This window comes from Petaurus breviceps, unplaced genomic scaffold, assembly GCF_028583685.1.
Source record: "Petaurus breviceps papuanus isolate PSGF00001 unplaced genomic scaffold, PetGlider_PUasm1.0 229, whole genome shotgun sequence".
NCBI lineage: Eukaryota > Metazoa > Chordata > Mammalia > Diprotodontia > Petauridae > Petaurus > Petaurus breviceps.
In genome coordinates this window covers 5,909,463-5,935,206 of record NW_027185903.1, presented here as the reverse complement: position 1 = coordinate 5,935,206, position 25,744 = coordinate 5,909,463, and the positions used below count along the sequence as shown (strand labels likewise).

The 25,744-nt window shown below is 36.2% G+C and overlaps 1 protein-coding gene across 7 annotated transcripts in view; it reads left to right on the top strand.

Moving 5' to 3' along the window:
• NADK2 (NAD kinase 2, mitochondrial) overlaps positions 1-25,744 on the top strand; it is a 62,678-nt gene that overhangs the window by 21,708 nt on the left and 15,226 nt on the right. The window contains exons 5-11 of one of the 7 annotated variants that reach the window (XR_011169872.1): positions 1,358-1,441; positions 2,532-2,668; positions 13,937-14,026; positions 16,590-16,668; positions 18,045-18,110; positions 19,937-20,032; positions 22,336-22,421. Coding sequence is in view for 6 of the 7 variants with exons in the window: in XM_069096138.1 (XP_068952239.1) it covers positions 1,358-1,441; positions 2,532-2,668; positions 13,937-14,026; positions 16,590-16,668; positions 18,045-18,110; positions 19,937-20,032 (552 nt within the window). In the remaining variant the exon portion in view is untranslated. Of the gene's footprint in view, positions 1-1,357; positions 1,442-2,531; positions 2,669-13,936; positions 14,027-16,589; positions 16,669-18,044; positions 18,111-19,888; positions 20,033-22,335; positions 22,422-25,744 lie in introns of all 7 variants that reach the window. The other 6 variants (XM_069096138.1, XM_069096139.1, XM_069096142.1 and 3 more) reach the window with 6 other exon arrangements.

Sequence of the window (25,744 nt, the reverse complement as noted above, 5' to 3'; positions counted from 1 at the left end):
GCTTTGTGAATTATGTTAAATATTGGTAAGCTGAGAAAAATTGGTTGTATGGAGAACTTTGAAAGAAAGTTAAGTCTTTATAGGGTTTAAGGTTTTAATAGGGTGTATGTATTCTGGTAGAGAGCAGGAAATGAACTGTGGGGAGCCTATGTAGGACTAAATGGGTAACTGGTATCTTATTGTTCTCATTGGGAACAGAAAAAGTAGGTTTGTTTTTTCTTTTAAAGATTTTGTGATTGTATCTCATTTTCAGACTTAATCTAAATTTTTGAGGGAGCTTCTAACTAGGAGCTTTCTCATTAACATGATTCATTGTCAGAAAATTTTAAAAATTATTTATAAAGAAGAGATTGTTCACATAACATAGATACCACCAATATAACCCTAGGAAGTGTGTAATGGAGAGCAGTTTCCTGTTTACCCTAATTACATTCCATCTGGAAGGGTAGGAAAAGTTTTTAATTCTATTATGCTTTTGTTTTCTTCATAGGGCTTGTCTTTGCCCACAGCAACAAGTATAATCAGGAGTTAACTTTTTAGAGGTTCTAAATTTGTCAGGATTATTACTCAGCTCTTATGCTTCTGTTACTAAAAATTCTCTTGTTACATATTAATACCACTGTTACATTGATTCATATTTAACTGTCCTTTACAGAATTTTAATTTTGAAGGTAGGTGAGGTGATGCATGCCAGTATTTCTTGCTACAGGGTTATGGAGACTGATGGGTCACTTGAACTTGGGAGTTCTGAACTGTAGTAGGGTTAGAGCCAAATGGAAATCCACACTAAGTCCAGGACTAGTATAGTGAGACCCTGAGAGTAAAGGGCCATGAGATGAGTCAAGTAAATGAAAGCATTTCAGGTTGAAAATGGAGCAAGTTACAATTTCTGTGCCAGTTAGCAATGGGTCAGGCTTGTCTAAGGCCATTGCACTAATATTCTGGGTGAAGTAGGAAGACTCAGTCTCAAAAAAAAAAAAGTATTCTTAGTTTTGGTCTTCCATTAATTTTATAACTTTATAGATAAGATCTAACATGAATTCTTTAAGGGTAAAGCCTTTTATTAACTTCACCTTCAATTTTAATTTGATGTAGATATTAAATATTACTATATATCATGTACCATATATTAAATATTACTATGCTGTTGTTTTATACATTGTGTTGAGTATAGATTTTAATTTTAAATTGATTTGCTATTGTTTTATAATGGAAAATAAGAATTTACTTTATAAGGTAAAATACAAATTAATATAAATATGTTAAAATGTTCTACCTATATCTTAATGTTAATACTCTTATAAATGAAATATCTCTCTTTTCTTTTCCCCAACCCTGCAAAATCTATAAAACAAAGGTCTGAAGGTCATTTATGTCTGCCTGTGAGATATACACACTCCTTTCCAGAAGCACTACAGAAGCTTTATCGTGGTGAGTTCAGGTAGGACTATCTTGTTACTCTTTTTACATTTATAAAAACATATTCTTGAGGTAAATTTTTATAAGTAGAAATTATTTCCTAGATAAGAATAAGTCTTTTAGGGGCGGCCGGGTGGCTCAGCAAGTGGGAGCACCGGCTCCAGTGTCGGGATGACCTGGAGATCGAATCACGGACTCGGATACTCAGCACCACACCCAGAAATGGCTGGACGTGTAACCTTGAGCAAGTTACTTAACCCTGATTGCTTAAAGAAAAAAAAAGAATAAGTCTTTTAAAACTACTAAACATGAACTGGGAAACTTGACATAATACTGAATATATTATGTACTATATTAATTAAATTAATATATTAAGTACTAGGTAGCCAGATTATGTCAAGAAGAAGGCTTAAATTTATTTGAAGGGGGTCAGGTTAGTCTTGCAATTTTCAATTTTTCTGTGATAGCTCTTATACACTGAGGAAACTATAACCTGGAGTATTCCTAAAACCACACTAAATCTAATTTGACTATTTGTATTAGTTTAATTATTGCTCAGTATGTCAGATAATATTCTTGTCCCTCCAAAGAGTTTGGGTACCTTTCTGAAATATTTATACTTAAGAAGAACCCCTCTTAGAATGACGTCTCATTAAATTTTACATGTGCACATATACTTTTTGTGTCTGTCTTGAAATTGGCATTGAAGAATTAGGGAATGAAAACTTGAAGGAAGTTTAATTATGTAGAAAATTCATTTAAATTACTATTTAAATTTAAATGCACCACATTCTTATCCCAATTAGAACTGGAGTTCAGGAAAACATTGCTTAGTTATTTTAATGAGGTAACAATAGATTTTTTTAACAGATTTCCTAGGTCATACCTTAATAAATCCATTTAGGATTTTCAGAGAGAAACAAAGGTGTAATTCTGCTTTTAAGAGATACGTGTCCTAAATAGGCTATCTCTTGACTTTCTTTAGTTTGTTTTTTCAGGTATAAATAATTTATTCATAAAATGATTTGATGGATTGTTTTGATATATAATCTTTAATTGTACTCATGTGTGCTGCTCTGAAATTCGTCTCTTTTTTTTTTTCCCTTTCTAAGGTGGCTCTGGAGGCAGCGAATCAGGTTATATCTTGAAGGCACTGGAATAAACCCAATTCCTGTAGATCTCCATGAACAGCAGCTGAGTTTGGATCAACACAGCAAGGCCCTCAACAGTACCAGAATCCACGATCAGAGTAAGTTAATGTAGTTAGGGATATTGTCAATATTACATTCCATTGAAGGTTACATTGGCTTTTTGTTTTTAATCTTGAGATTACATCTACTGTTTTTCATATTTTTCTATTCTGAGGCACTTTATAATTTATTGCTTAAATAAAGTACTTAAAACTGTTAAGAGAGGGGTGGCTAGGTGGCGCTGTGAATAGAGCACCAGCCCTGGAATCAGGAATTGAGTTCAAATTTGGCCTCAGACGCTTAACACTTACTAGCTGTGTGACCTTAACCCCAGTTGCCCTGCCTTCCCCCCTCCAAAAAGCAACAACAAAAACAAAACTGTTAAGAGAACACTCCATGGAATAGACAGGATACTTTGGTTATGAATGCTTTTTTGGGGTCAGATACAGATTTTTTCCTTCATTTATGATTTTCCTTTTATCCCCATTAACATAGATAACTAAGAATTGAATGTATCAGAAAATGTGGACTTTTTTTTTTTTTTAGCAGATGTCAGACATAGATTTTTCAACTACTTATTATAGTAGCTACCTTCACATATATTTCCTTCCAACTTTGACATTTCATTGCACCAAATACTTACTTTTGGCTTTTACAAATAGCAGCTCCTTCACCAACCTACTCTTTTTTTTTTTTTTTTTTGCTTTTTGGACGGCAGTTGGGGTTAAGTGACTTGCCCAAAGTCACAAGTAAGTGTGTCAAGTGTCTGAGTCTGAATTTGAACTCAGGTCCTTCTGACTCCAGGGCTCGTGCTCTATTCACTTCGCCAACCTACCTGCCCCCAACTTACTCTTTCTCCAACCCATCTCTTAAGATTTCTATTGAAGTCCTGGCTATCCTCAAGTCTGTTCATAACTTCAGAATCATTCCAGCCTCTTTACTCTTTCTTGTATCTATCACTGTCTCTCCATTCAGACTTTACTTCTATTCTCTCCTCTCTCCAATCTATCTTCAAACAACTGCCGAAGTTGTTTTTTTTTTCTTAAGTCTTATTATCTGTCCTTTACTTAGAGTTGTCTGATGCATTTAGGATGAAATATATACTGAAGCCTAAAATTTACATTCTTATTCCATCTTTTCTTTCATATTTATTTCATATTGCTTCAGTTGATAGATTCTAGCATGACTGCACTAACTATACCTCAAACTAGTGGTCCATTTTTTTGTGCTTGAATTGTACTACCTCTTCAATTTGTCTCTTGGAATCGCCTTGCTTGAAGGATAGGTTCAGATGTTAAATCTTCCCCAAAGTCTTTCTGATTGTTAGAACTCTCTACCTTCTCAAATTAGAGATTGTATTTATCTTTTTAAGGTCAGTATCCCTCTAGTAGAAAATAAGTTCCTTGAACTCAGGGGTAGTTTTGTTTTTGTCTTGTGTCTCCACTGCCTAACACAGATGCCTTCTAAATTCCAAATATTTTGTAAATGTGTGTTTAATTGAATAATGATTTGGAGGCAGCACATAATCTAGCATGGGGGCGGGGGGGAACATGTGGTCCTCTAGGTCCTCAAGGGCAGCCCTTGGACTGAATCCAAACTTCACAGAACAAATCCCCTTAATAAAAGGATTTGTTCTGTAAAATTTAGATTTCTTCAAAAGGCCACAGACAAGGACCTAGAGGGCCACATGTGACCTCAAGGCCACAGGTTTCCCCCTCTGACATTTTACTGACCTTCAAGTAAAATTAAGCACTTACAGGAGAGTTAGCTGCTTAAAGGGGAGGCTCTGTTTTATTTCTGTCTTCATGTTCCCACTCAGTACAGTGCCTGACACATAATATGCACTTAAAACATGTTAAATGAATGTTATATACATAAAGTCCATGTCTTTGCTTAATTCACTGAATTTAGCTATGCTGTTGTGTGGCTGCCACCTTTGAATCTTTTACAGTTAGGAAGGACCTGCTGGAGCCTACGTTCTAATGGAGTGGGCTAGGGTAATATAGGATTACTTATATGCCATCAAAAGGCCATTTGAAGTTAGACTTGCGTTGATAACACCTTTAAATAAAAACTTTCTCTTTATTCCTTCCATCTGCATGGCATGTAACTCCTTTGAAATAAAAACCTCAGTGAGTATATATAGACTTATCTTCTAGGTTATATGTTTTAATTACAAATGTTTTGAGGTGTCTCAATTCCAAATTTATTTTCTTCCTCTAGCTAGAGAAAGCTAATACTAATAGAATTGGAGATGGATATATCTTCAGTCATATGTTGTGGTAAATAGTTTTATACTTAAATTTTTTCCTCCATAATTTTATCTGATGTTTTGTAAGAGCATCTGGAGACGTGGTAGGGCCCTTGGAGGTAAGAGCAACAGTATTTGTTAAAATTTAAATGAAGCCTGTTTAATCACTTCTTCTGGGGAAAATCTTTTTGCTGCAGTGGATCTTTGGTTGATCTCAGGCCACAGTAACAGTGTTCAGCAATTAAAAGGCTTCATTCTAACCCTTCCAACTGCTAAAAAGGCATATTTGGAGGAAGGGCAGAGAGATTTTGCAGGCATAAATTCAACAGAGACATTTTAAAAGATTAAGCCACTCCATTCCAAATTAGAGAACAGAAAGGGTATGTCTTAATTTTCCTTTTATCTTCCCTTAAATATACTCAGATAAATTCATGATCTTATCAGTTTAGATGTGCCCTTCATTGATGGAGATCACAACTAGTCCATGTCTGCCCATCCTCTGTGATTCTTTGCCTTTGTCCTTCCCACAAGTTCACTTCTGGGAGGCCTTTTCTGTTGACTTCTTAAGGATGCTGGTGGGAGCACTTAGACTGTCTGCCTGTTTTTCACCCTCGCCATATGACCAACCCATCTTCTTTAATGATTACATATTTTTTGCTGGTTGATATCCTTTTTCTCTTCTCTTTTTCTAAGTTCTTTCTTATACATTGTAGCCTAGTAATATCTACCATTTGCGCCCCCATTTCCCTATGTGTGATTTTTATTTTCAGGTTTTTGAGGCTATGTTTCTTGTCTCATAGCTATATAACACCACTAAGGAAATATTGGTATTAAAAAAAATGAGGGGCGGCTAGGTGGCACAGTGAATAGAGCACTGGCCCTGGAGTCAGGAGTACCTAAGTTCACATACGGCCTCAGACACTTAACACACACACACACACACACACACACACACACTCACTTACACCCACTTGCCAAAAAAAAAGCAAAAAAAAAAAAAAAAGAGTGTTTCTGGAAGAAGGTTGGGATCATTAACAGAGTTTATCAGTTTCCGAAGGGCAATCTAACCTAACTTTGAGCCCAACACATTATCTGTCTGTCTCACCTGTTTCAGATAGCTATGAGTGAAAAAGCTCTTCATGTCCTAATTTGGGCCATAGACATTCTTCAGATATTTGATTTTTCCTTTGTATATTGGCAGATCAAATTCTTGAGTCATGATTCTCTTTCAGGAGGCTCAGTAATGGTTCTGGGGTTGGAACTAGCAGAATATCATCCACAAATAGGAAAAAGTGATTGACTTCTTACCATCTGTAGAGATTCCCTCTTAAACTTCCACTTGGCTGGAAGCTCCTCCATCAAAGGGAAAAGCGCTTTTGTTGAAAATACATCCCCTCGTTTTATAAATTTCTTGATGTTTGTTATTTACGTTATGTCTTTCAAGAATTCTTGAAAGATGTGTGGATCAGAGATACCTTGCTGGAAGAGAGCTTATTAATTTGGCATTTAACTCGATTAAATTAAATCTTGTATTCTCTGTATTTTTCAGGAAATTATGTAACAGTAAAGATGTGATCTCCGATAAAATATTGTTTACCAAAATCTACCTATTCTCTACTACTACCTTCATTGTGTATATGTATGTAGGTGATTTTCTTTCAGTTTAATTACATAAATGTTTATAGGATGCCTTTAATGAAGTAGACTTTGCCCTCAAAGAGCTTGCATCTTTTAATTTCATAGGACTAGGATCTGAACCTGTTATTTCACTGGTGTATGCAGCTCTACCAATGGAGGTCAGCACCTTTTTGAAATTTAGTATCTGGGCTGTTTAGAGCACTGAGAGGTGTGACTTGCCCAAGATCACAGAGCCAATATGTGTTAGAGATAAGACTTGAACCCAGATTTTTCTGGTTTCTAGGCCACTTCTCTGTTCACTACACTGTGTATTTTTGTATAAGAAGGCATATATGTTGATAGCTGTTTGATGTTCTCATAGTTGTCTTTTTTGGTATTAGGTCTAAACTTTTTTCTATAGCTTTTGTATTTTTTTCTCCTTCAGCTACCTTGTGAATCAGTCCTTCCATACTTGACAATTGTCATTTCTCATACAGATTTCTTCCTTGTGTTACCTTGGCCTTATCTTGCTGCTTTTGCTTTCTTTTCTTTAAGCCTTAAAGTTTTCTCTCTGTGGATTGAGTAAATTTTATCTTTTAAATAACTTTTATTTATTAATTTTTTATTTATTATCTTAAAAATAACTTTTAATTTTTCCCTTTGACAACTTTTTTTGTGTTCAAAACATAACATATAGATCAACAGTCTATCTTGTAATTGGATGGGAGACATGGCTATAGCACATCTAGGACTGTGATGTTGAAATCCCGAGTGTGGTACTTTTCTAGTGTTATGCATTTACATAATTTTCATTTAAAAATATGTATGTATATGTATATGTATATATATGTAGACATATATAATCTTCTTCCTCTTCACACAGTAAGCATCCCATGTGTAGATTTTTTTTCTAAGAGAAAAAAAAGTTCTGCAAAATCATTCGACACATTAGTTATGTCTGACAGCATATACAGTATGACAGCAATACACAGTATGAAATAGACCTCTAGTCCCTCTCCTCTTTAATGAAGGGGGAGAGGTACATTTTCAGTATTAAAAAAAAATTAATTTTTAGGTTTCAACATTCACTTTCACAAGATTTTTGAGTTCCAAATTTTCTCCCGATCTCTCCCCTCCCCCTCCCCCAAGTCAACATGCATTCTGATTACCCCTTTCCCAATCTGCCCTTCTTTCTGTCACCGTCCCCTTTCTCATCCCTTTCCCCTTCTATTTTCCTGTAGGGCAAGATAGATTTCTGTACCCCTATTGCTTTGTTTGTATATCTTATTTCCCACTTGCACGTAAAAACAATTTTTAACATTTGTTTTTCAAACTTTGAGTTGCAGATTCTCTCCCTCCCTCCCCACCCACCCTCATTGAGAAGGCAAGCAATTTGATATAGATTATACAAGTGTAGTCATGCAAAACACTTCCATAATAGTCATGTTGTAATAGACTATATTTCCCTCCATCCTGTCTTGCCCCCCTCTTTTGCCCTGTCCCTCCTCAAAAGTGTTTCCTTCTGATTATCCCCTCCCCCAATCTGCTCTCCTTTCTATCATCCCCCTCTCTCTTATCCCCTTCCCCCCTACTTTCCTGTAGGGTAAGATAGATTTCCATACCCAATTGAGGATGTATCTTATTCCCGCCTTAAGCCAAATCTGATGAGACTAAGGTTTGCACATTCCCTCTCACCTCCCCCATCATCCACTCTACTGTAAAAGCTTTTTCTTGCCTTTTTTATATGAAGTAATTTACCCCATTCTACCTCTCCCTTTCTCTTTCTCCCAGTACGTTCCTCTCTCACCTTTTAATTTTATTTTTTAGATATCATCCCTTATTGAACTCACACTATGCCCTCCGTCTATATGCATCTGTATATTTCTATATATAGTTAACTTTAATAAGTCCCTTATAATTTCTCTTTCTTGTTTACCTCTTCATGCTTCTCTTGATTCTTGTATTTGAAAGCCAGATTTTCTATTCAGCTCTGGTCTTTTCATCAGGAATGTTGAGGGGTGGCTAGGTGGCACAGTGAATTGTGGCACTGGCCCTGGAGTCAGGAGGACCTGAATTCAAATCTGGCCTCAGACACTTAACACAAAAAACTAGCCGTGTGACTTTGGGCAAGTCACTTAATTGCTCTCCCCTCAAAAAAAGAATGCTTGAAAATCCTCTATTTCATTGAACATCTATTTTTTTTCCCTGAAGGATTATACTCAATTTTGCCAGGTAAGTGATTCTTGGTTTTAATCCTAGCTCCTTTGCCCTCCAGAATATCATTCCAAGCCCTTTGATCCCTTAATGTAGATTCTTATGTTATCCTGATTGTGTTTCCACAATACTTAAATTTTTAAGTTTGTTTTTCTGACTTTTTTGCAGTATTTTCTCTTTGACCTGGAAACTCTAGAATTTGGCTAGAAGTTTTCCTTTTGGGATCTCTTTCAGGAGGTAATCTGTAGATTCTTTCTATTTTACCCTCCGATTCTAGAATAACAGGGCAGTTTTCCTTGATAATATCTTGATATCTAGGCTCTTTTTTTGATTATGGCTTTCAGGTAGTCCAGTAATTTTAAAATTATCTCTCCTGGATCAATTTTCCAGGTCAGTGGTTTTTCCAATGAGATATTTCACTTTGTCTTCTGTTTTTTTTTTCATTTCTTTTGTTTTTGTTTTATAATTTCTTGTTTTCTCATAGAATCATTAGCTTCCATTTGCTCCATTATAATTTTTTAGGAATTATTTTCTTCAATGAGCTTTTGGACTTCCTTTTTCATTTGGCTGATTCTGCTTTTTAAGGCATTCTCCTTGTTGGCTTTTTGGACCTCTTTTTCCATTTGGGTTGATTATTTCTTAAGGTGTTATTTTATTCATTATTTTTTTGGGTCTCTTATAGCAAGCTATTGACTCGTTTTTCATGATTTTCTTGCATCATTCTCATTTCTATTCCCAATTTTTCCTCTTAGTTGATTTTCAAAATCCTTTTTGAGTTCTTCCATGGCCTGTGACCAATTCATATTTTTCTTGAAGGCTTTGGATCTAGTAACTTTGACTTTGTTGTCTTCTTCTGGTTGTATATTTTGATCTTCTTTGTCATCAAAGTAAGATTCTATGATCTGAGTTTTTTTTATGCTGTTTACTCATTTTCTCAGATACTTTACTTTTTAACTCTTTGTTGAGGTAGGGCTCTGATTCCAGTGTGGAGGGTGTATCATCCCAAGGTTCAGGGGTTTTATGCAACTGTTTTCAGAGATACTTCTAGGGACCTGTAAATTTTCAGTTCTTCCAAGGTGGTATGATCAAAGGAGAGGTGTTTCCTCCTCTCTTGGCCTGTGGTCTGGTTTGTGAGTGACCACAACTACTCTTTTCTGCCTTCAAACTGTGAGGATTCCTTCTCCATTGCTGCCACAAGCTCTGCTTCACCAGTGCTCCTCCTTGCCCCAGGACCATCACCTAGGACTGCAGCCCAGATCCAAGCTTGGGCAAAGCAAGAGTATCCTGCATCAGCTTCAGCAAAGAGGTTCCCTGTAATCTCTCTGTGATCAGCCACTTGATCCCCCCACCATCTGTGGGCCAAGAGCTCCGGAAGCAACCATTGCAGTTGTTGCTGGAGCTGGACTAAGCTCCTCTCTCATCCAGGTTCAACAGATATTTCCTACTGACCTTCTAATTTCTCTTTTGCTTCTGTGGGTTGAGAAGTTTGGAAACTGCCACAACTGCCAGTGATTCAGTCCCCTGAGACCTGTTCCTGGTTTGCTGGGGTCTGGTCTGTGCTGGCCCATTTTGTGCTGAACTGTGCTCTTCTCTCAGACTGCTGCAACAGACCTTTCCTGTTGACCTTCCTGGTTGTCTTGGACTGGAAATTTGTTTCGCTCTGTCTTTTTGTGGATTCTGCTGCTCTAGAATTTCTCTAGAGTAATTTTTTACAGGTATTTGGAGGGATTTAGGGGAGAGCTCAATCAAGTCCCTGCTTTTACTCTACCATCTTGGTTGAGTCCCTCAACAGGTATGTTTTCTTAAGTCTTATCTTGGTCATTTTAATTACAATATTCAGATTCATTTTATTGGTCATTCCCTTTACATTGCTGTGGCTGTGTATATTATTTTTCTGGTTCTACTTACTTCACTATTCAGCAGTTCAAATAATGCATCTCAGAATTCTTTATATGTTATTTATTACAGTGCAGTAATATTCTGTTATGTTTATGGCTCATACTTTCTTTAACCATTCCCCAATCATTGAGTATGAACTTGGTTTTCATTTTCTTGATAGTAGTTCTGCCCCAAACTTACTTGGGTTATGTGTATACCTGGTGGTGTAATCTCTAGTTTATTAGGGCATGGACATTTTAATCACTTCTGTGTTTTGTTACAAAATTCCATGTTTCTCTGGTTGGACTAATTCATACATCTGCCAGTAACGCACTAGAATGTTAGTTTTCTTAAGCCCCCTACATTTTAGATATGATCTTTGCCAATTTTCTGAGTATAAGGTGAAACCTCAGAGTTGTTTTATTTGTATTTCTCTTCTTAATTATCAGTGATTGTTAATAGTTTATAATTCTTCATTTGAGAATGATTTGGGACAGTTTGCTGCTTGACCTTGGGTTGAATGTATATGAAAGAGGAGGGATGATTGAATAGATTGATTGAGTAAATGGGAAGGGATGTAATGGTCACAAGTGGGCAGAGTTATTAGGTCTGCCTCATCCTCATAGATTTAGAGGGTGTGAGCTTATGGGAGAAGACAGAATGAGGTTTTGATACATGGAGGAAGGAGGATAAGGGAGCTTTATGTCAGATGACCATAATCTCAGTCTAGAACATTAGCTTCAAAGTTTAAGGAGAGAAAAGAAGATTTGGAATGCCTGCTATGAGGAGTGTGAGAGTCAGGGAGAGACAATAAAAGAGTTGCTAGGCAAGAGTAAGGACCTGATTGGTAACTGGAATTAAGTGATCACTGATCCTGTCAGTGTAGTTTGGTGATTACTTCTAGTAGCATTCGATTACTTAGTAGCAGGGAGAGAGCAACTGTGTGACTGGACTAATAAATGTAAGAACTAATTTAAGGGACAAGAGTAGGTGGACATCATTGATTGTTTGGATGGGTTAGTAAATGAGATTCCTGTAGAGTAGGGGGAGTTGTTCCATTTTTTTTCTTTACTATCTAACAAAGGACCTGAATGTGTTCTTTTTAATAATAATTGTTATTAAGTGTTAATAAGTAATATTTATTTAATATTTATAATAACAAGTTAATAACTTGTTAATAAGTGTTTTTTTAGTTGAATGTTGGTGATCATAAAAGATGGTAGGCTGAAAGTTCTGAGTTAGAATATTGTGTAAAACAAATGCAGTGTGGTACCAGCCGTTAGAGATGTTTGAGGGCAGTGATCTTAAATTTGTGTTTGAATCAGAACATAATGGGATTCTTTGCATGGCCTTGTAGTGGACAGATATATTTACTTTATCTTTTGTTTGAAGAATCTTAGATTTTTCTCATTCATGCTGAACAAAAAAGTTGGCATTTTCCATGCAAAATGAATTTTAAAAAACTGGAAATATATTAGCATGGACTGATAATCAGTTTCAGATGCGGTGGTTCTACTGTCCTTCATGGTGAAAACAGTTTGTTACAAAAGTCATTATATATCTTTTCCGTTTTTGTCTGGTGTTATCCTTCTTCAAGTTTCATCTTCACTGCTCTTTGAGTGGTTTTTCTCATTTGGGTTTCTGGTCAAGCTTTCTATAAATTTATTCCTGTTACTACTACTCACTGTTTTATGGTAATACCATCTGGTCTTTTACCATCTATAATGTTAATGAGATACAAGATCTTCCCTGCCCATTAATAAGCCTCATGTGGAGCTCATTAAGGGAAGCTTGCTTAGGGGAGGCTTGTTTGTAGGAAGTCTTTCACATCTCTAATAAGGCACTGAGTCATGAGGGTTGTGATGCCCTGTGACCCTAAAAAGGATATATATGTATATATACTCAGAGGTTAGCATTTTGCTTGGGGGTTCACTCATTGAAGAGTGTTTTTGTGATTTGACCAGATGAGACTCTGGATAGCCATTAAGGAGCGTGCACCCCTCCTTTAAAAAACCCAGATCTTGGTGCTTCTCTCTCTGATAACCATGTATGTATTGCCTTGGTCAGACAGTTGGATCTGTCTGTTGATCTGTGCTAATTTCTTAGACATAAGCCCTGTCTGTTGGTATTTATTTCTCTGCTTATATTTTCTGTTTTATTTGTTTGGATTTTCTCTGAAGTTCAGGGTGCTGCTTTTTCCCCTGAACTAACAAATGCAATTAAAAAAGATTGTTGGCTCCTTGAACATCTATCTTTCCTAGTAAAGCAGATCTAAGAACCTGTGCTAACAGCCATCCTGGGTATGCCAATATGGTTGCTGCTACACCATCCTTTCAGTAAGATTTTTTAAATGAGTTCATATTCTCTGCTTAGCAAGATCAGATGTTTTCTGAATGAAGCTGGTTTCTGGGCTCCTTGATCTCCTTATTGTGATAACTTATTTATATAAGTTAAACTTTAAGAAATTATTATCATCTGTTAATGGCTATTCCTCCATCTGTATTTTTCCACAGTGGTTTGATTAATTGGTGTTCTGGTTGTAGTTCATCTTTCTCATTTTACTTCCGATTTCATATTAATTTAGAATTTTATTCTAGCAAATTGGTAATTTAAGTTTATATAGACAGCTAATTTGAGAATCTCTTCTCCATCAGTGATGAGATGTGTCCTGTCTGTTAAAATATAATTAGTCGTTTTGTTACTTATATGATAGTTTTTCTTTATTTGGTTGATACAAAAAGATAAATGAATTGAGGAACAAAGGATCATCATAAAAATGAATAGTAGGTTCAGCATAACAAAGTAGGAGTGGGAAAGAGATATTGAAGATCATGATCATAGTGGAGTTTCAAAGCTCCAGAGCCTTCCTGTGTCAGAGATAGGATCGTTCTAGCCAGTGGTGATGGCTAAGGCTCCGAGAGGTTGTTCTTCCTCAGCTGTCACTCATTCATCCGTTCTGATGATGTTTATTCTCGTTATACAGTTGTTAATATGCACCAGCATAGTCCCTATCTCTGTTTCTGGCAAAAGTTAGCTTCTAATAGTCAATTGTTCAGGCCAAGGTTTTACTGTCTCTTCATATATTTTGCTTAATCTTTTCCCTTTTCTCTAATTCAACGCTTTTCTCAGAGAACTATCACTATATATATTAGCTTACTGATACATTATTTGAATGTACAATTCATCCCAAACTACTTCTTTAGTAGGCTTCTTATCTCCACCCATAGCCTATTTACCCCCTTACCTATGATAAAATAAATATGATAGAGCAAAAAGGTTTATTGAATGAGGACCTAGTGAGGACCTAGAGGTTATCTGACATAAATTTGTAGCGGTGAAATCAGTTTAATTTTGTGACTTTCTCCAGTGATACTCAGCAGCCCTGGAGCAGAAACACAGAAATCGGATGGTGAGGGTTACCCAGAAATGAGGATTCGCAGCTCGGGATCAGTGGAAGGTCAGTGGGATAAGGGATTCTAGGGAGTCGGTAGTGAGACACTAAAGTGGAAAACATGGGATAAAAACTTGAAAGAGTTTGTAGGAAAAGCAAGCCAGAGGAGGGGAGAGTTGGGTTGGAATAATAGGAAAAATATATTGAGGGACTGAAGGCTGCAGTAAGAACAAATGATAGGTAGCTGACTAAGAAAGTGGAAGAGGTAGAAGATAGATCTTTCATGTTCAGTTACTTCAGAAGTGATGCAGTTCTCGTGGTTATGGTTAAGTGTGATTGCTGTGAGATGGGAGGTTGTTGGAGCTGATGGCATAAACGAATTGAGAGGTTGGATTGCTAAAACAGGTTATCACTGTAAACTTTGAAGTCTTTGAGGTTAATGGTATGAAACTGGGGTATAGTAGAAGACTGAATCAAATGTTAAATTCTGAGAATATATCTGGGGGTCAGTAAATAATTGTTGCAAGTAGTATAAGTGAATTGAATGGCTCTTTGAGGGGTGGAAGTACAGGGAATTGTCTTATACGTAATTATGATATCCTTCCAACATTCTAAACTTGATAATGAAGAACTGCCTCTAGATTGAGTCAGTTCATTACATGTTGAATGTAAGCTTGTTGAGGTCAGGGACTGTTCATTTTGTCTTCAAATCTCCAGTGCCAAGAATTGTACTTTGAACATAATAAGTACTTAATAAATTATTTTTTATTTAAAGCCTATTTTGTGACAAGTTCTCTGCCAAGTGCAGGGTATGATAAAGTTTGGATAAAATATAGTTCTTATATGTCACAGTAATTATAATTTACTAGAAAGATATGATATACAGGGTGTTCCCAAAACACACACACATGCTTTATTAGTTCAGAACTCTATAATAGGGGTGGCTAGGTGGTGTAGTGAATAGAGCACTGGCCCTGGAGTCTGGAGGACCTGAGTTCAAATTCGGCCTCAGACACTTAACACAAAAACTAGCTGTGTGACCTTGGGCAAGTCACCTAACCCCAACTGCCCTACCTTCCTCCTTCCAAAAAAAGCAAAAAAAAAAAACCCAAACAAAAAATTCTATAATAACTCTTCTTTTTCAGAGAAAAAATTAGAAGTTATTAACTGAAGCGTGTACATATTTTGAGGACATCTTTTATATAAAGTCTATTATAGTAAAGAATAACAACCCATAAGTGTGATGGAAATGAAGCTAATTTGTTCATTTCCAGGAGAATCAGATGTTGATCTTTGAGGTGGCATTTGAGTTGATCTTTTGAAGGATGGATAGAACATTGCATTCAGGATTTTTCTATTGATTGACAGGATTTGTTACTTCATTTTTCTTTCAATAATTGCATTTGGGGGAAAAAGAATGTTATGATGTAATACTGATTTTTGATATCTTGCTTTTTTTGCCTTTTGTATCTTTTCTATTATTTTTTTAGTAAAGGAGGATTTTTTTTTGTATAGGAACTTGGATTGAATCCTGGCTTTGCCACTTATTACTTGTGTGAACTCCAGTGGGTCATTTAACCCCATGGGCCTTACTCTCATATCTAAAATGAAGGGATTGGACAAGATGACTCCTAAAGTTCCTCACAGCTCTAAATCTTTGATCCTGTGAATATTCTTGAGTTTTCTGGAGGCTTAACTATCTTAGTGACACATTAAGAATAAAGAAAACAGCAGCATGTTCAGATTAAAGAATGTAAGAGCTGAGAACAGAAATTTTGACAGAATTTTTCAAAATTCAGAATGCTTTGCTCTTTATCTGGTAAAGACTTTTGTTCTTATATGTGCACGTGAAAAATTACCCAGTAAAAATTTTGCATATTTTTTATGTGGTACTGAAGATGGTAAATTTGTCTTTTTTTTCCTAGCCATGAGACACTTAACATACATGCAGGTATATTAGTTGGTGTTAGATAACATAGATATGCCTTGATGTAATGTTATATGTACATTCCCTAAAAGTTCTGTGAGTAAAATTTTTATAATTTAGATTATGTTTGTGAGGGGATTTACCATAAAATGATAAATATCATAAAAAGGCTTATCATAAAATTTCTTAAAATGGTAAATTAAAGTCATTTTAATAGATGATTACCCTTACTTTGTCCTATAAGTGTGAACTTTCAAATAAGTTTTTAGGGTGAGTTGTGCTTACTTTGCTTGTGAAAGTAAAATGTTTTAACTTGTCTGATACTATAGTAAAAAACCTAAGCAGAAGTATGTTTAGTAGGACTTGTGAGTCGGATATTATTATTAAAAAGTTTGTAAAGAGATACTTAATATTGTTGAAGATAGAGGATGTGATTATCATGTGGCTGACTTATATTTTTGGAGAAAGGATGGATGGCATTTTGAATTTTGTCTCGGGGAGAAATGTATTTAATTGATATGTATTTAATGTGCATGTTTCCAAATTCGAAAATAGAGGGATAATCTTACTAAATAAAAATTTTATGTTAAAATATTCCTGTATGTCTGTGTCTAACACACACATGCATATATAGGTTTACATATGTACACATATAGTTAATATTAGCAAATATCTTGGCCATTTATATTTCTTTACCTACAGGATCTGAGGTTTCTGGGCCACAACTTTTGCCAGTGAGAGCACTAAATGAAGTCTTCATTGGGGAGAGTTTGTCATCCAGGTATGTTAAAACTTATGCTCTTAATTTTGTCATTTTTATGTTTGTTAGATTGTTCTTTGGAAATCCATTGAATTTTCAAAGCATAAATTTGAAAGATTTTATTTTTACTCCTTGATTTAGTTGATTAATTAATATTTTTGCATGGAATATATGTTTTAATTTTGTATTTTTTCATTCTCCCCTTTCTTTCAAATTCATTCCTCTATTTTGGTTGCTTCCAGACTTTATTTGTTCAGGTTTGCATCATAGATTTAGAAAACACCAGGGAAACATTAGAACTCAGCTGGGTATATAAAACACCATAAAGCTGAATTAGCTGTTGGTGGTACTTCCAGTACTTGTACAATTTCTCTTCCTTTTGCTAATTTTATTGCGAAGAGTAGGAGCTTGAGACTTACAGCTATCTCTTTACCTGATTATTTGCCATCCTAGCAACCCTAGGAACTTGATTTATAACTATCTTTCCTCCTCTTGGTACATCCCTGAATTCTCTAGTAATTACATGAAGTCTGTAGTTTGCTCCAGATCAAGTCTTGTCAACAGTTGATATTTACAGTGAAAAAAAAAAAAGCTCAAACTCTGTGCCCTCTCACCTCAGGCAGTATTGTATAGGACAAAATGCCAATGCAATAAGAATTTGATTGTCTTCTTTTGTGTTTTAATAGGTTTGATCTGTATGTTTCAGTATAGTAGAGAAATTATTGTATGAAGACAAGTATTTATAAGACCTAACAAATCTAAAGTGAAATAAGATCAGTAATGTACATTTTTGTGTGCTGGCAGTAATAAAATGAGAACATTCCTTTTTCTATTTTATTATATACCAAGGAGAAAACTTTGAAGAAATTGGAAAAAGTTCACCTCCTTCAAGTACTTTTGTGCTATCCAGGCCTCTTGTGACTTCATAGGTTCGTGGGTTATCCCTGGAAGGAACCTGATTGCACTTCCCTCTTTTGAATTGATAGGAGTCATGTTGCATTTTTGGTCCCTTTGCTTCTTATGCTGTCATTCATATTTATTAGATAAAAGCCTATAGTCATAGACATTCTTTGTACTGCATTTTGTAAGACTGCGGCATATTCATATGTGATGCTGTTCTTTAGAGTAAAATTTGGTATATATTGGTTCAAGTCTTGAACCCGATGCAAAAGATTTTGTTTATCGTACCCAAAGAGTTTCTATTTTACAGTGTCTGATTGACACAGATACCGATCATGTTATAATGCAGTTGCTCTGTATTTTTTATTTTCAAAGTGCTAAATATTCCTAATAATTCTGCCTCACTGATAAGCATAAGGTGTGTTTAAAGTTAGGAACACTTAACCCTTTAAACGACCCAAAAAGCCCTTTTTTCTTTTCCATTTGTCCTAACCTAGAATGTCTCATTCTTGGGCTGTCGCTGTGGACAGTGTAAGAAGAGGTATAACAACTCTAAAGGGACTGTGAGTTTCTTTAAAAAATCGTTTTCCTGGAACAAAATTCCGAGGATTGACTAATCTTTTATAAACCTGCATGTAATAATCACATTAATTTGCCCAGTATAATCTGTATTATCCCCTGTATTTTCTCTTATTCTTAGTCTTTTTATCTCTCCAGACTCTAATCTCTCTTTTCTTGTGTTGTCTTACTCAGGCCCTACCCTTCTTCTCACTTTCTTTAATAAATCCTTTTCCATCCTCTTTAATTTCTTCTACTCCTCCAATTTCCTTTAATTTCCTTTCTTGCTATCATAATATCCTTTGCTATTATTTCAGGCCATTTTGGCTTTTGCTGGTCTTCTCCTTTTTAGTTTTAGATGCTTTTGGTTTATTATATAACTTTCTTTTTTCCTTTTTGTATTTCTTGTGTCTCCACATGCCTTTAATCCCATTTTTCTGTTTGCTCTCAGTATGGTGACAGCCATTCCTTCTCCTTAGGCAGGCCTTGTTTGTCTGGACATGTGCAGTAAATGTGCCACCCTCATTGTACATTTTCTGCACAGACCAAACATGGATGTGCTTCAAGAGAAAATACAAATGAGTAGAACAAAACTTTAAATTTTGTAAGAAGAATTAAGGGGGGCGGCCAGGTAGCACATCGAGTAAGAACACCGGCTCCAGTGTCAGGATGACCTGGAGATCGAATCCAGGCTCAGATACTTAGCACCCACCCAGAAACACCTGGCCGTGTAACCTTGAGCAAGTTACTTAACCCCACTTGCTTAGGGGCAGCCAGGTGGCTCAGCGAGTAAGAGCACCGGCTCCAGTGTCAGGATGACCTGGATCAAATCCGGGCTCAGATACTCAGCACCACACCCAGAAATAACTGGCCATGTGACCTTGAGAAAGTTACTTAACCCCGATTGCTTTAAAAAAAAAAAAGAAGAAGAAGAAGAAGAATTAAAGACATGTGAGATATTGACCAAATTGAAACCTTTCAGAAATAACAAAAAAGTTTGTATTAGAAGATAATTCTTTCTTGGACCAATGTGACAAACATGTTTAATTGCTTAAAAAGGCTATGCCTACAAGTTTTTCCTCACCTTCTGCTAAAATGATTACTTTTCTCTGCCAGGGATAATATCTATTGCAACTAATAATAGCATCTTTCAGAAACTCCCAAACAGTTGGAAATCACTCAAAATTACGTTTCAATATAAAATTTTCACTTTCATTTAAAGGTAAAGGTAATTCATTTGATTTGAGATACATCTATTAAGAGCAATGGTCTTTCCTTTTCATCGCCAATTTTACCTAGTGCTATATTTTTAAATTTTAAGAAGTGGTTGAGATTTTCTTTGGACTCTAACCAAATATTATTGTTACATTGGCCAGTTCAAAGGCAAGCATAGTATATCATTTAAGATGTAAGTAGTTCTTATTTAACTTGGTTCAGGGACTACTAGATGTAGTATTTAGTAAGTATTCATTTTTTTGAAGAAATGAAGCCCACTTAAAAGTTATGTTCTTTTGGGTAATGAGGTGAGTCATTTTACTACATGCTGTGAGGACAGGAGATATAATTACCTCCAAAAATTACCTGAAGAATCTTCTTTTAGAAATTTTTAAAAAAGTGATTGTGAAAAAGGAATGAGTCAGACAGAGTAGGAGATGATTTTATTTTTTAAAACAAAAACTGAATCAGTTTCACAGTCACAGTGAAAAGTACCTTTACCTAATTTAGAATTTATTTATTTAGAATGCAGTGGTTCTAATAGTGGGCTATGTTCTGTTTTACTCAGGGTGAACTATAAATCCTGCAAACCCAGTTTTACATTTTCAATTCATAGGGCCTCCTACTATGAAATATCAGTTGATGATGGTCCCTGGGAAAAACAGAAGAGTTCGGGACTCAATTTGTGTACTGGAACAGGATCAAAAGCCTGGTGAGTCACTGGATGTTTCGCTTTTTAATTTTTTAGTGGTTGTAAGCACCTCAGTTTACTTGATGACTGTCTTATATTAGGGCTTCTGAGGGTTCTGAGAAAAAAGAAAGAATCTAATATTAACATTTTTGCCCCTCCTCAGAAACGATCTGTGTGACTTTGGTCAGGATGCTTCCTTTCTGGAATCTTAGTTTCCCAGTATTCTAAATGAGAATATTGGCTTAAATGGTTTCTAAGATCTCTTCCAACTACGAATCCTGTAATCCATGTCATACAAAGAGCCTGGGTTCTTACCATATTTTGTGTCAGGACCCCTTTGGCAGATTTGATAAAACCTATGGAGCTCTTATCAGAAATATGTTTTTAAATGCATAAAATAAAATACATAAGATTACAAAGGAAATCAGTTATACTGAAATACAGTTCTTAAAATATTTTTTAAAAAAAGTTTATGGACCCCAGCTTAAGAACACCTGCCTCAGTAATAGAGGGACCTCAGAAGGTCTTCTACTTCTTGCATTACTTGTTGAAACTCAGAGGCAGCCAGTCTGTACCATGTGATTCATACACAGCAAGAGCTTTGGAGAAATATAACCAAAATGGAAAAATTGGTACCGTGAGCTGGAAGGTCTCCAGAGGAGTGCAACCAGAATGGCAAAGCTCTATCATGTCTTGTGGCAATTATGTAAAAAATGTGGGAATATTAAGTTTGAAGAAGAGTGAACCATGGAAGACGTGGTAAATATTTAAGTATTTGAGAGGGCTGTCATGTGAAAGATGTGATTCATTCTGGCAGAACTAGGAGCAAGGTAGATTTACACTAAATGAAAGAAAAAAAATATGCTAACAGTTTATGGGGAATGGGATGGACTGCTGCTCAGTAAGTAGTGGCCTCCTCCTCACTGGAGGCCTTTAAGAAAATACTAGGTGACTACCCCATCTGTTGTAGAGGCATTTGTTATTCAGGTACGAATTGAAATAGATGCCCTTCAAAGTCCCTTCTAAATTAAGATTCTGTGATTACCCGAAATGATATGTGACCTTTTGGTAATACTTAAGCATAAAAATATACTGAAGAACAATTAAAAGTAATAGAAAGAAGTGAAAATTTCAAAGAAGTGAAAATTACATAGTATGCATAGATGCTGAGGCCATGTGCCTTTGACTCCATCCCTTCATATCTTCACCAGATTATTGCACAGTGACACCAAGTCACTCCCCTACTCAGTAAACACAGTGGTACCCTATTGCCTCTAGGATCAAATGTAAGTTCCTTGGCTTAGTTTTTAAAACCCTTTATCACCAGACCCCAACCTGTCTTTCCGTCCTGGGTGCACATTACTTCTGCTACACTCTGTGATCTAGCCAGTATGTCCTACTCTATTCCTTACACACAATGCTCCATCTCCTTTCTCTACCTTTGTATTGACCCTCTAGATGTGTGGAGTGCACTCCTTCCTTTCTTGACTCTTATAGAATCCCTTACTTCCTTTAAGAATTAAATCAATACTACCTTCTAGAAGTTTTTCCTGGTTCCCTTCAGTTGCTAATGCCCTCCCTCTTAAACTGCCTAGAATTTAACTACTTTGTATTTGTTCTCTCTATATCTATTATATACATATTTATATATGTACTTGCCTGTCCAGTTAGTATCTATTGATACTGTTTTGTTCCTTGTATTTGTATCCCCAATACTCTTAGCCAGTGCCTCACACATAGTAGGAGCTTAAAAATATGCTTGTTGATAGATGATAAATGGTGGTTGGTTGGTTGGTTGATCATGGAGTAAAAGAATAAATGGGCAAACTGGGCTTCTTGAAATTTCTGTGTCCACATAGTAACAAGTTAGAGTCATGCTGATAAGTTTATCTCAAGATTTTGTTATGATGTTGTTGTATTCATTGTGAATTGGTCCAGAAGACCTCATTAATAACATAGACCTTGAAGGTCTATTTGAACGATGTGACACTCTGCTGCCATTTAGAGATTTTTTAACTATTTGCCCTCTTAGTTTGTTCAAGATGACCTTCAAGGTTGTTTTCCAGCTCTTGGTCTGTGATTCTTTTAACTCTGAGACTACTTACCCAGTGCAGAGGTAGCTGATGAAATCTGAACTTTCACCTATTTTGTAACGCTCCATTCTTATCAAGCTTTTCCAGGTACTGTGACTAATAAATGACATGAAGGCAGCAATTGTTTTGGGAGGGTGGTCACAACTTAGGGGCTTGGATCCTTATGGATACTTAGGCTACTTTCCTAGTTGGTGTAAAGTCTGGTAACATCTGTGCTGCCATGTATCTCAGATTTCAGGAGGGCTGATATCCCCAGGGGTGGATGCAAACAGAGATGGCACATTTGTTCCTAATAAAGAAGCCTGTTCGAACCATTAGTGAGTATACTTACTGGCATGTTCCTTGGCTCCTTGGATCCTGAGAGAAAACTTTTATCATCTCAGTTGATATAGCTTGGCACAGTTAGCATGGAATTGTTCCAGTTAAGCCCTCTTTTGTTTACTAGACTTTCAATGAATATGAGTTGTGTAAATTTAAACTTGTAGTAAAATATATTAAATTTAAAATTCTAGGTTAGTATTTCTTTGAATATTTTTCATCCTAGGTTTTGCTGACCACCTGTAATAACTTGTAAAGACAAATGAATTAGCTAATATACTTTTCTAACCCTTTTGTTTTTCTTCCTTTGATATACCATTTTCTCAATGCCCATTGAAAAGAAATTGAACTAAAACACAGTCACCAAATTTCCACTCTATGAAATTAATTTATCAATATCTGATAGCATTCATAAACTCATAGACTTAGATATTCCAACTTAAGGTTGGAAAAGACCTTTGAGGTCATCTCAATACAATATCCCACCAACTTTCTCTGTGATTTAACTAAAAGCATGCCTCTTGTCTTTTAAGCAAGTGCTGCTTTCCAGAGACTCTCAGGGCTGTGAAAAAGACCCAGGACAGCAGGAATGTTTCCTCTAACGTACACTTTTACTAATACTCCTCAGAAAGAATCTGGCTCTAAGCATGGAAACAAGAGAGACAAATTCTTTATCAAGCTTAATTCATAAGAAAGGGAGGTGCTTTGTATTTTTTTTTAAGATTCTCCTTCAAAAGGAATAGTGGTTGGTGTTTCACTGAAAAGAATTAAAAGGCAAAAATAGCATAAAAGCAATAATATAAGAAGTGCAGAAAAGACCAAACAGCTCTCTTATTTCATACTTCCCCCCTTTTCCCACATGATGTTGTGATCATCATTAATTATCCCTAATAGGTGGCAAAAGCAGAAAGAAGGTAGGAGACAAAGTGTCTCCCCCAAATATACTGTAAGCCTCCTTCTCTTATACTTTCTCTGGGCAATTTTGATTTAAGCAACAGCAGTTATTAAAATAATATTTCTTAAGATAGCTACCTTACTATGTTCTGGGGCTACAAATACAAGCAAACAAAATAGTTTCTGTCTTCAAATACTTATATCCTAGCGGGGATGGAGGAGAAGACAACAGACAAAGGGGAACTGGCAAAAAGGTTTTACATGCTACAGTGGGAGGTGGTGTGGACTCCTGTGCCCTAGCAAGATATGGCAAAGGCTGAACTCTATGAAACAAAGCACCTGGAAGCAGAATTTATATCCCTGAGGAGGTGTTGGTCTGTTTTGTGCCCAGACAGTTTACTTCTGGGAAGGTGAGAGCCTATTTTGGACACAGAGAAATATAATATATTCCCTTGATGTTTACAAAATACGAATTTGTGAAAAGTTGAATAATAAGATGGAATAAATAACAGTTCACTTAATAAGAGAGATCACAGAGTAATTGTCAGGTAAGTGATATAGACAGTAAGTGCTATAGTAGTTTCAAGGAAGAAGAGAGTTGTTACTACTTCTACAGTGAGTCTTAAAATGATTCTCTGTTCATTGGCTCCATTTCCTGACCTCCCATTCTTTATTTCCTAACCCTGCTAGTGTAGTGAAACTCCTCTCACCAAGGGTACTGATGATCTTTTAGCTGCAAAATCCAGGGGCCTTCTCTCAGTCTACATCTTTATTGACCCTACATCTTTTGATATTCTCAGCTGCATATTTCTTCTGGATGTTCTCATCTCCCTTAGTTCCTGTGATGTTACCCTTTCTTGGTTTTAACTTCATACTGTTCTTCTTACTCTTCAGTGTCCTTGCTAAATCATCATGCTTGTTCATGTATTATATGGATACCATACTAGGGGTTTTATATATATATATATGTAATTGTCCTTACACACTTTTATTTTCTCCTGATTGAATATTAACATATAGACAGATAAGTAAATAAAACTAATTGAAATAGAGAACTCCAAAAATTTCATAGAGATAGAGGAGGTAGGTGGGACTTGAGCTGAGTCTTGAAGGAAAAGATTCCGGAATATAAGAGGTCATAAGATTGTTAGTAACCATGTTGGACATAACCATAATAAGAGATTGTTAGTAACCATGTTGGACAAGAAGTAGTGATTGCTAGTGAATAGAACACTGGCCCTGGAGTCAGGAGGACCTGAGTTCAAATGCGGCCTCAGACACTTAACACAAAAACCTAGCCATGTGACCTTGGGCAAGTCACAACCCCAACTGCCCTCCAAAAAGCAAAAAAAAAAAAAAAGTAGTGATTGCTGAGAGCCAGGCTATGATTATTAAGAATAGTTTATGGTGTTAAATGTGGTGATTCATACTTATGATTCATACTAGGCAGGTTGAGGCTGGTGGGTCATTGGAGCTTGGGAATTCTGAGCTGCAGTAGGGTTAAAGCCATTTGGGTATTTATACTAAGTCCTACACCAAAATGATAAACCTGTAGGAGTAGGCAGCCACTGGGTTTCCCTAAGGATGAGTGAGCTGGCCTAGATCACAGAACAGTTCAGACAAAATTTCTATGCTGATCAGCAGTGGGGATAGGCCTGAGAATGACTGCTCTACTTCCAGCCTGGTTGACATCGGGAGACCAAAAGTTATGGTACTTTTTATATTAGCAACAAAGTAGATAGGTGCCTGTCAATTGGGTGATGGACAGATAAGTTGTGGTGCAAGAATGTAAAGGAATATGACAGCTCTGAATATATGTTGAATATAAAGAGTACAGAAAAGTGTGGTAAGTGATCAAATTAGAACCAGGAAAACAATATATGCGAATGACAACAGGGTCAATGGGAAGAATGATGACAGAAACCTGAAATGGAATTCTCTGGTTATAATGACCAAGACCAGCTTCTAGAAAGATATACCATGTTTCCCCAAAAATAAGCCCTCCCCTTACTGTGTAAGATTCCTCTAAAATAAGCCCTCCCCCGAAAATAAGCCCTATTGAGATTGCTACTGTAGTGAAGGTGATTCTCTGCGCTACACGCTACATTACGGTACCCTCTGTATGCACCGCCCCCCCGCCCCGTGAAACGCACGCTGCGCTCCGAGCTGCATCCAATCAGAGCTGCAGCAGTGAACGCGTCATCCTGTTCTTTATTGAATTCATTATTGAATAAAGGTACATTTTTTTGTTCACATTTACCTGTTTATTAAAATTGCTGTCAATGTTCATTAAAATAAGCCCTCTGGTGTTTTTCTGTCCAAAAAATATAATAAGACAGTGTCTTATTATCAGGGAAACACGGTATGAGAATATACTTCCCTTCCTTTTTGTTAGAAGGGGGGAATACTGCATATAATTATAATCTTG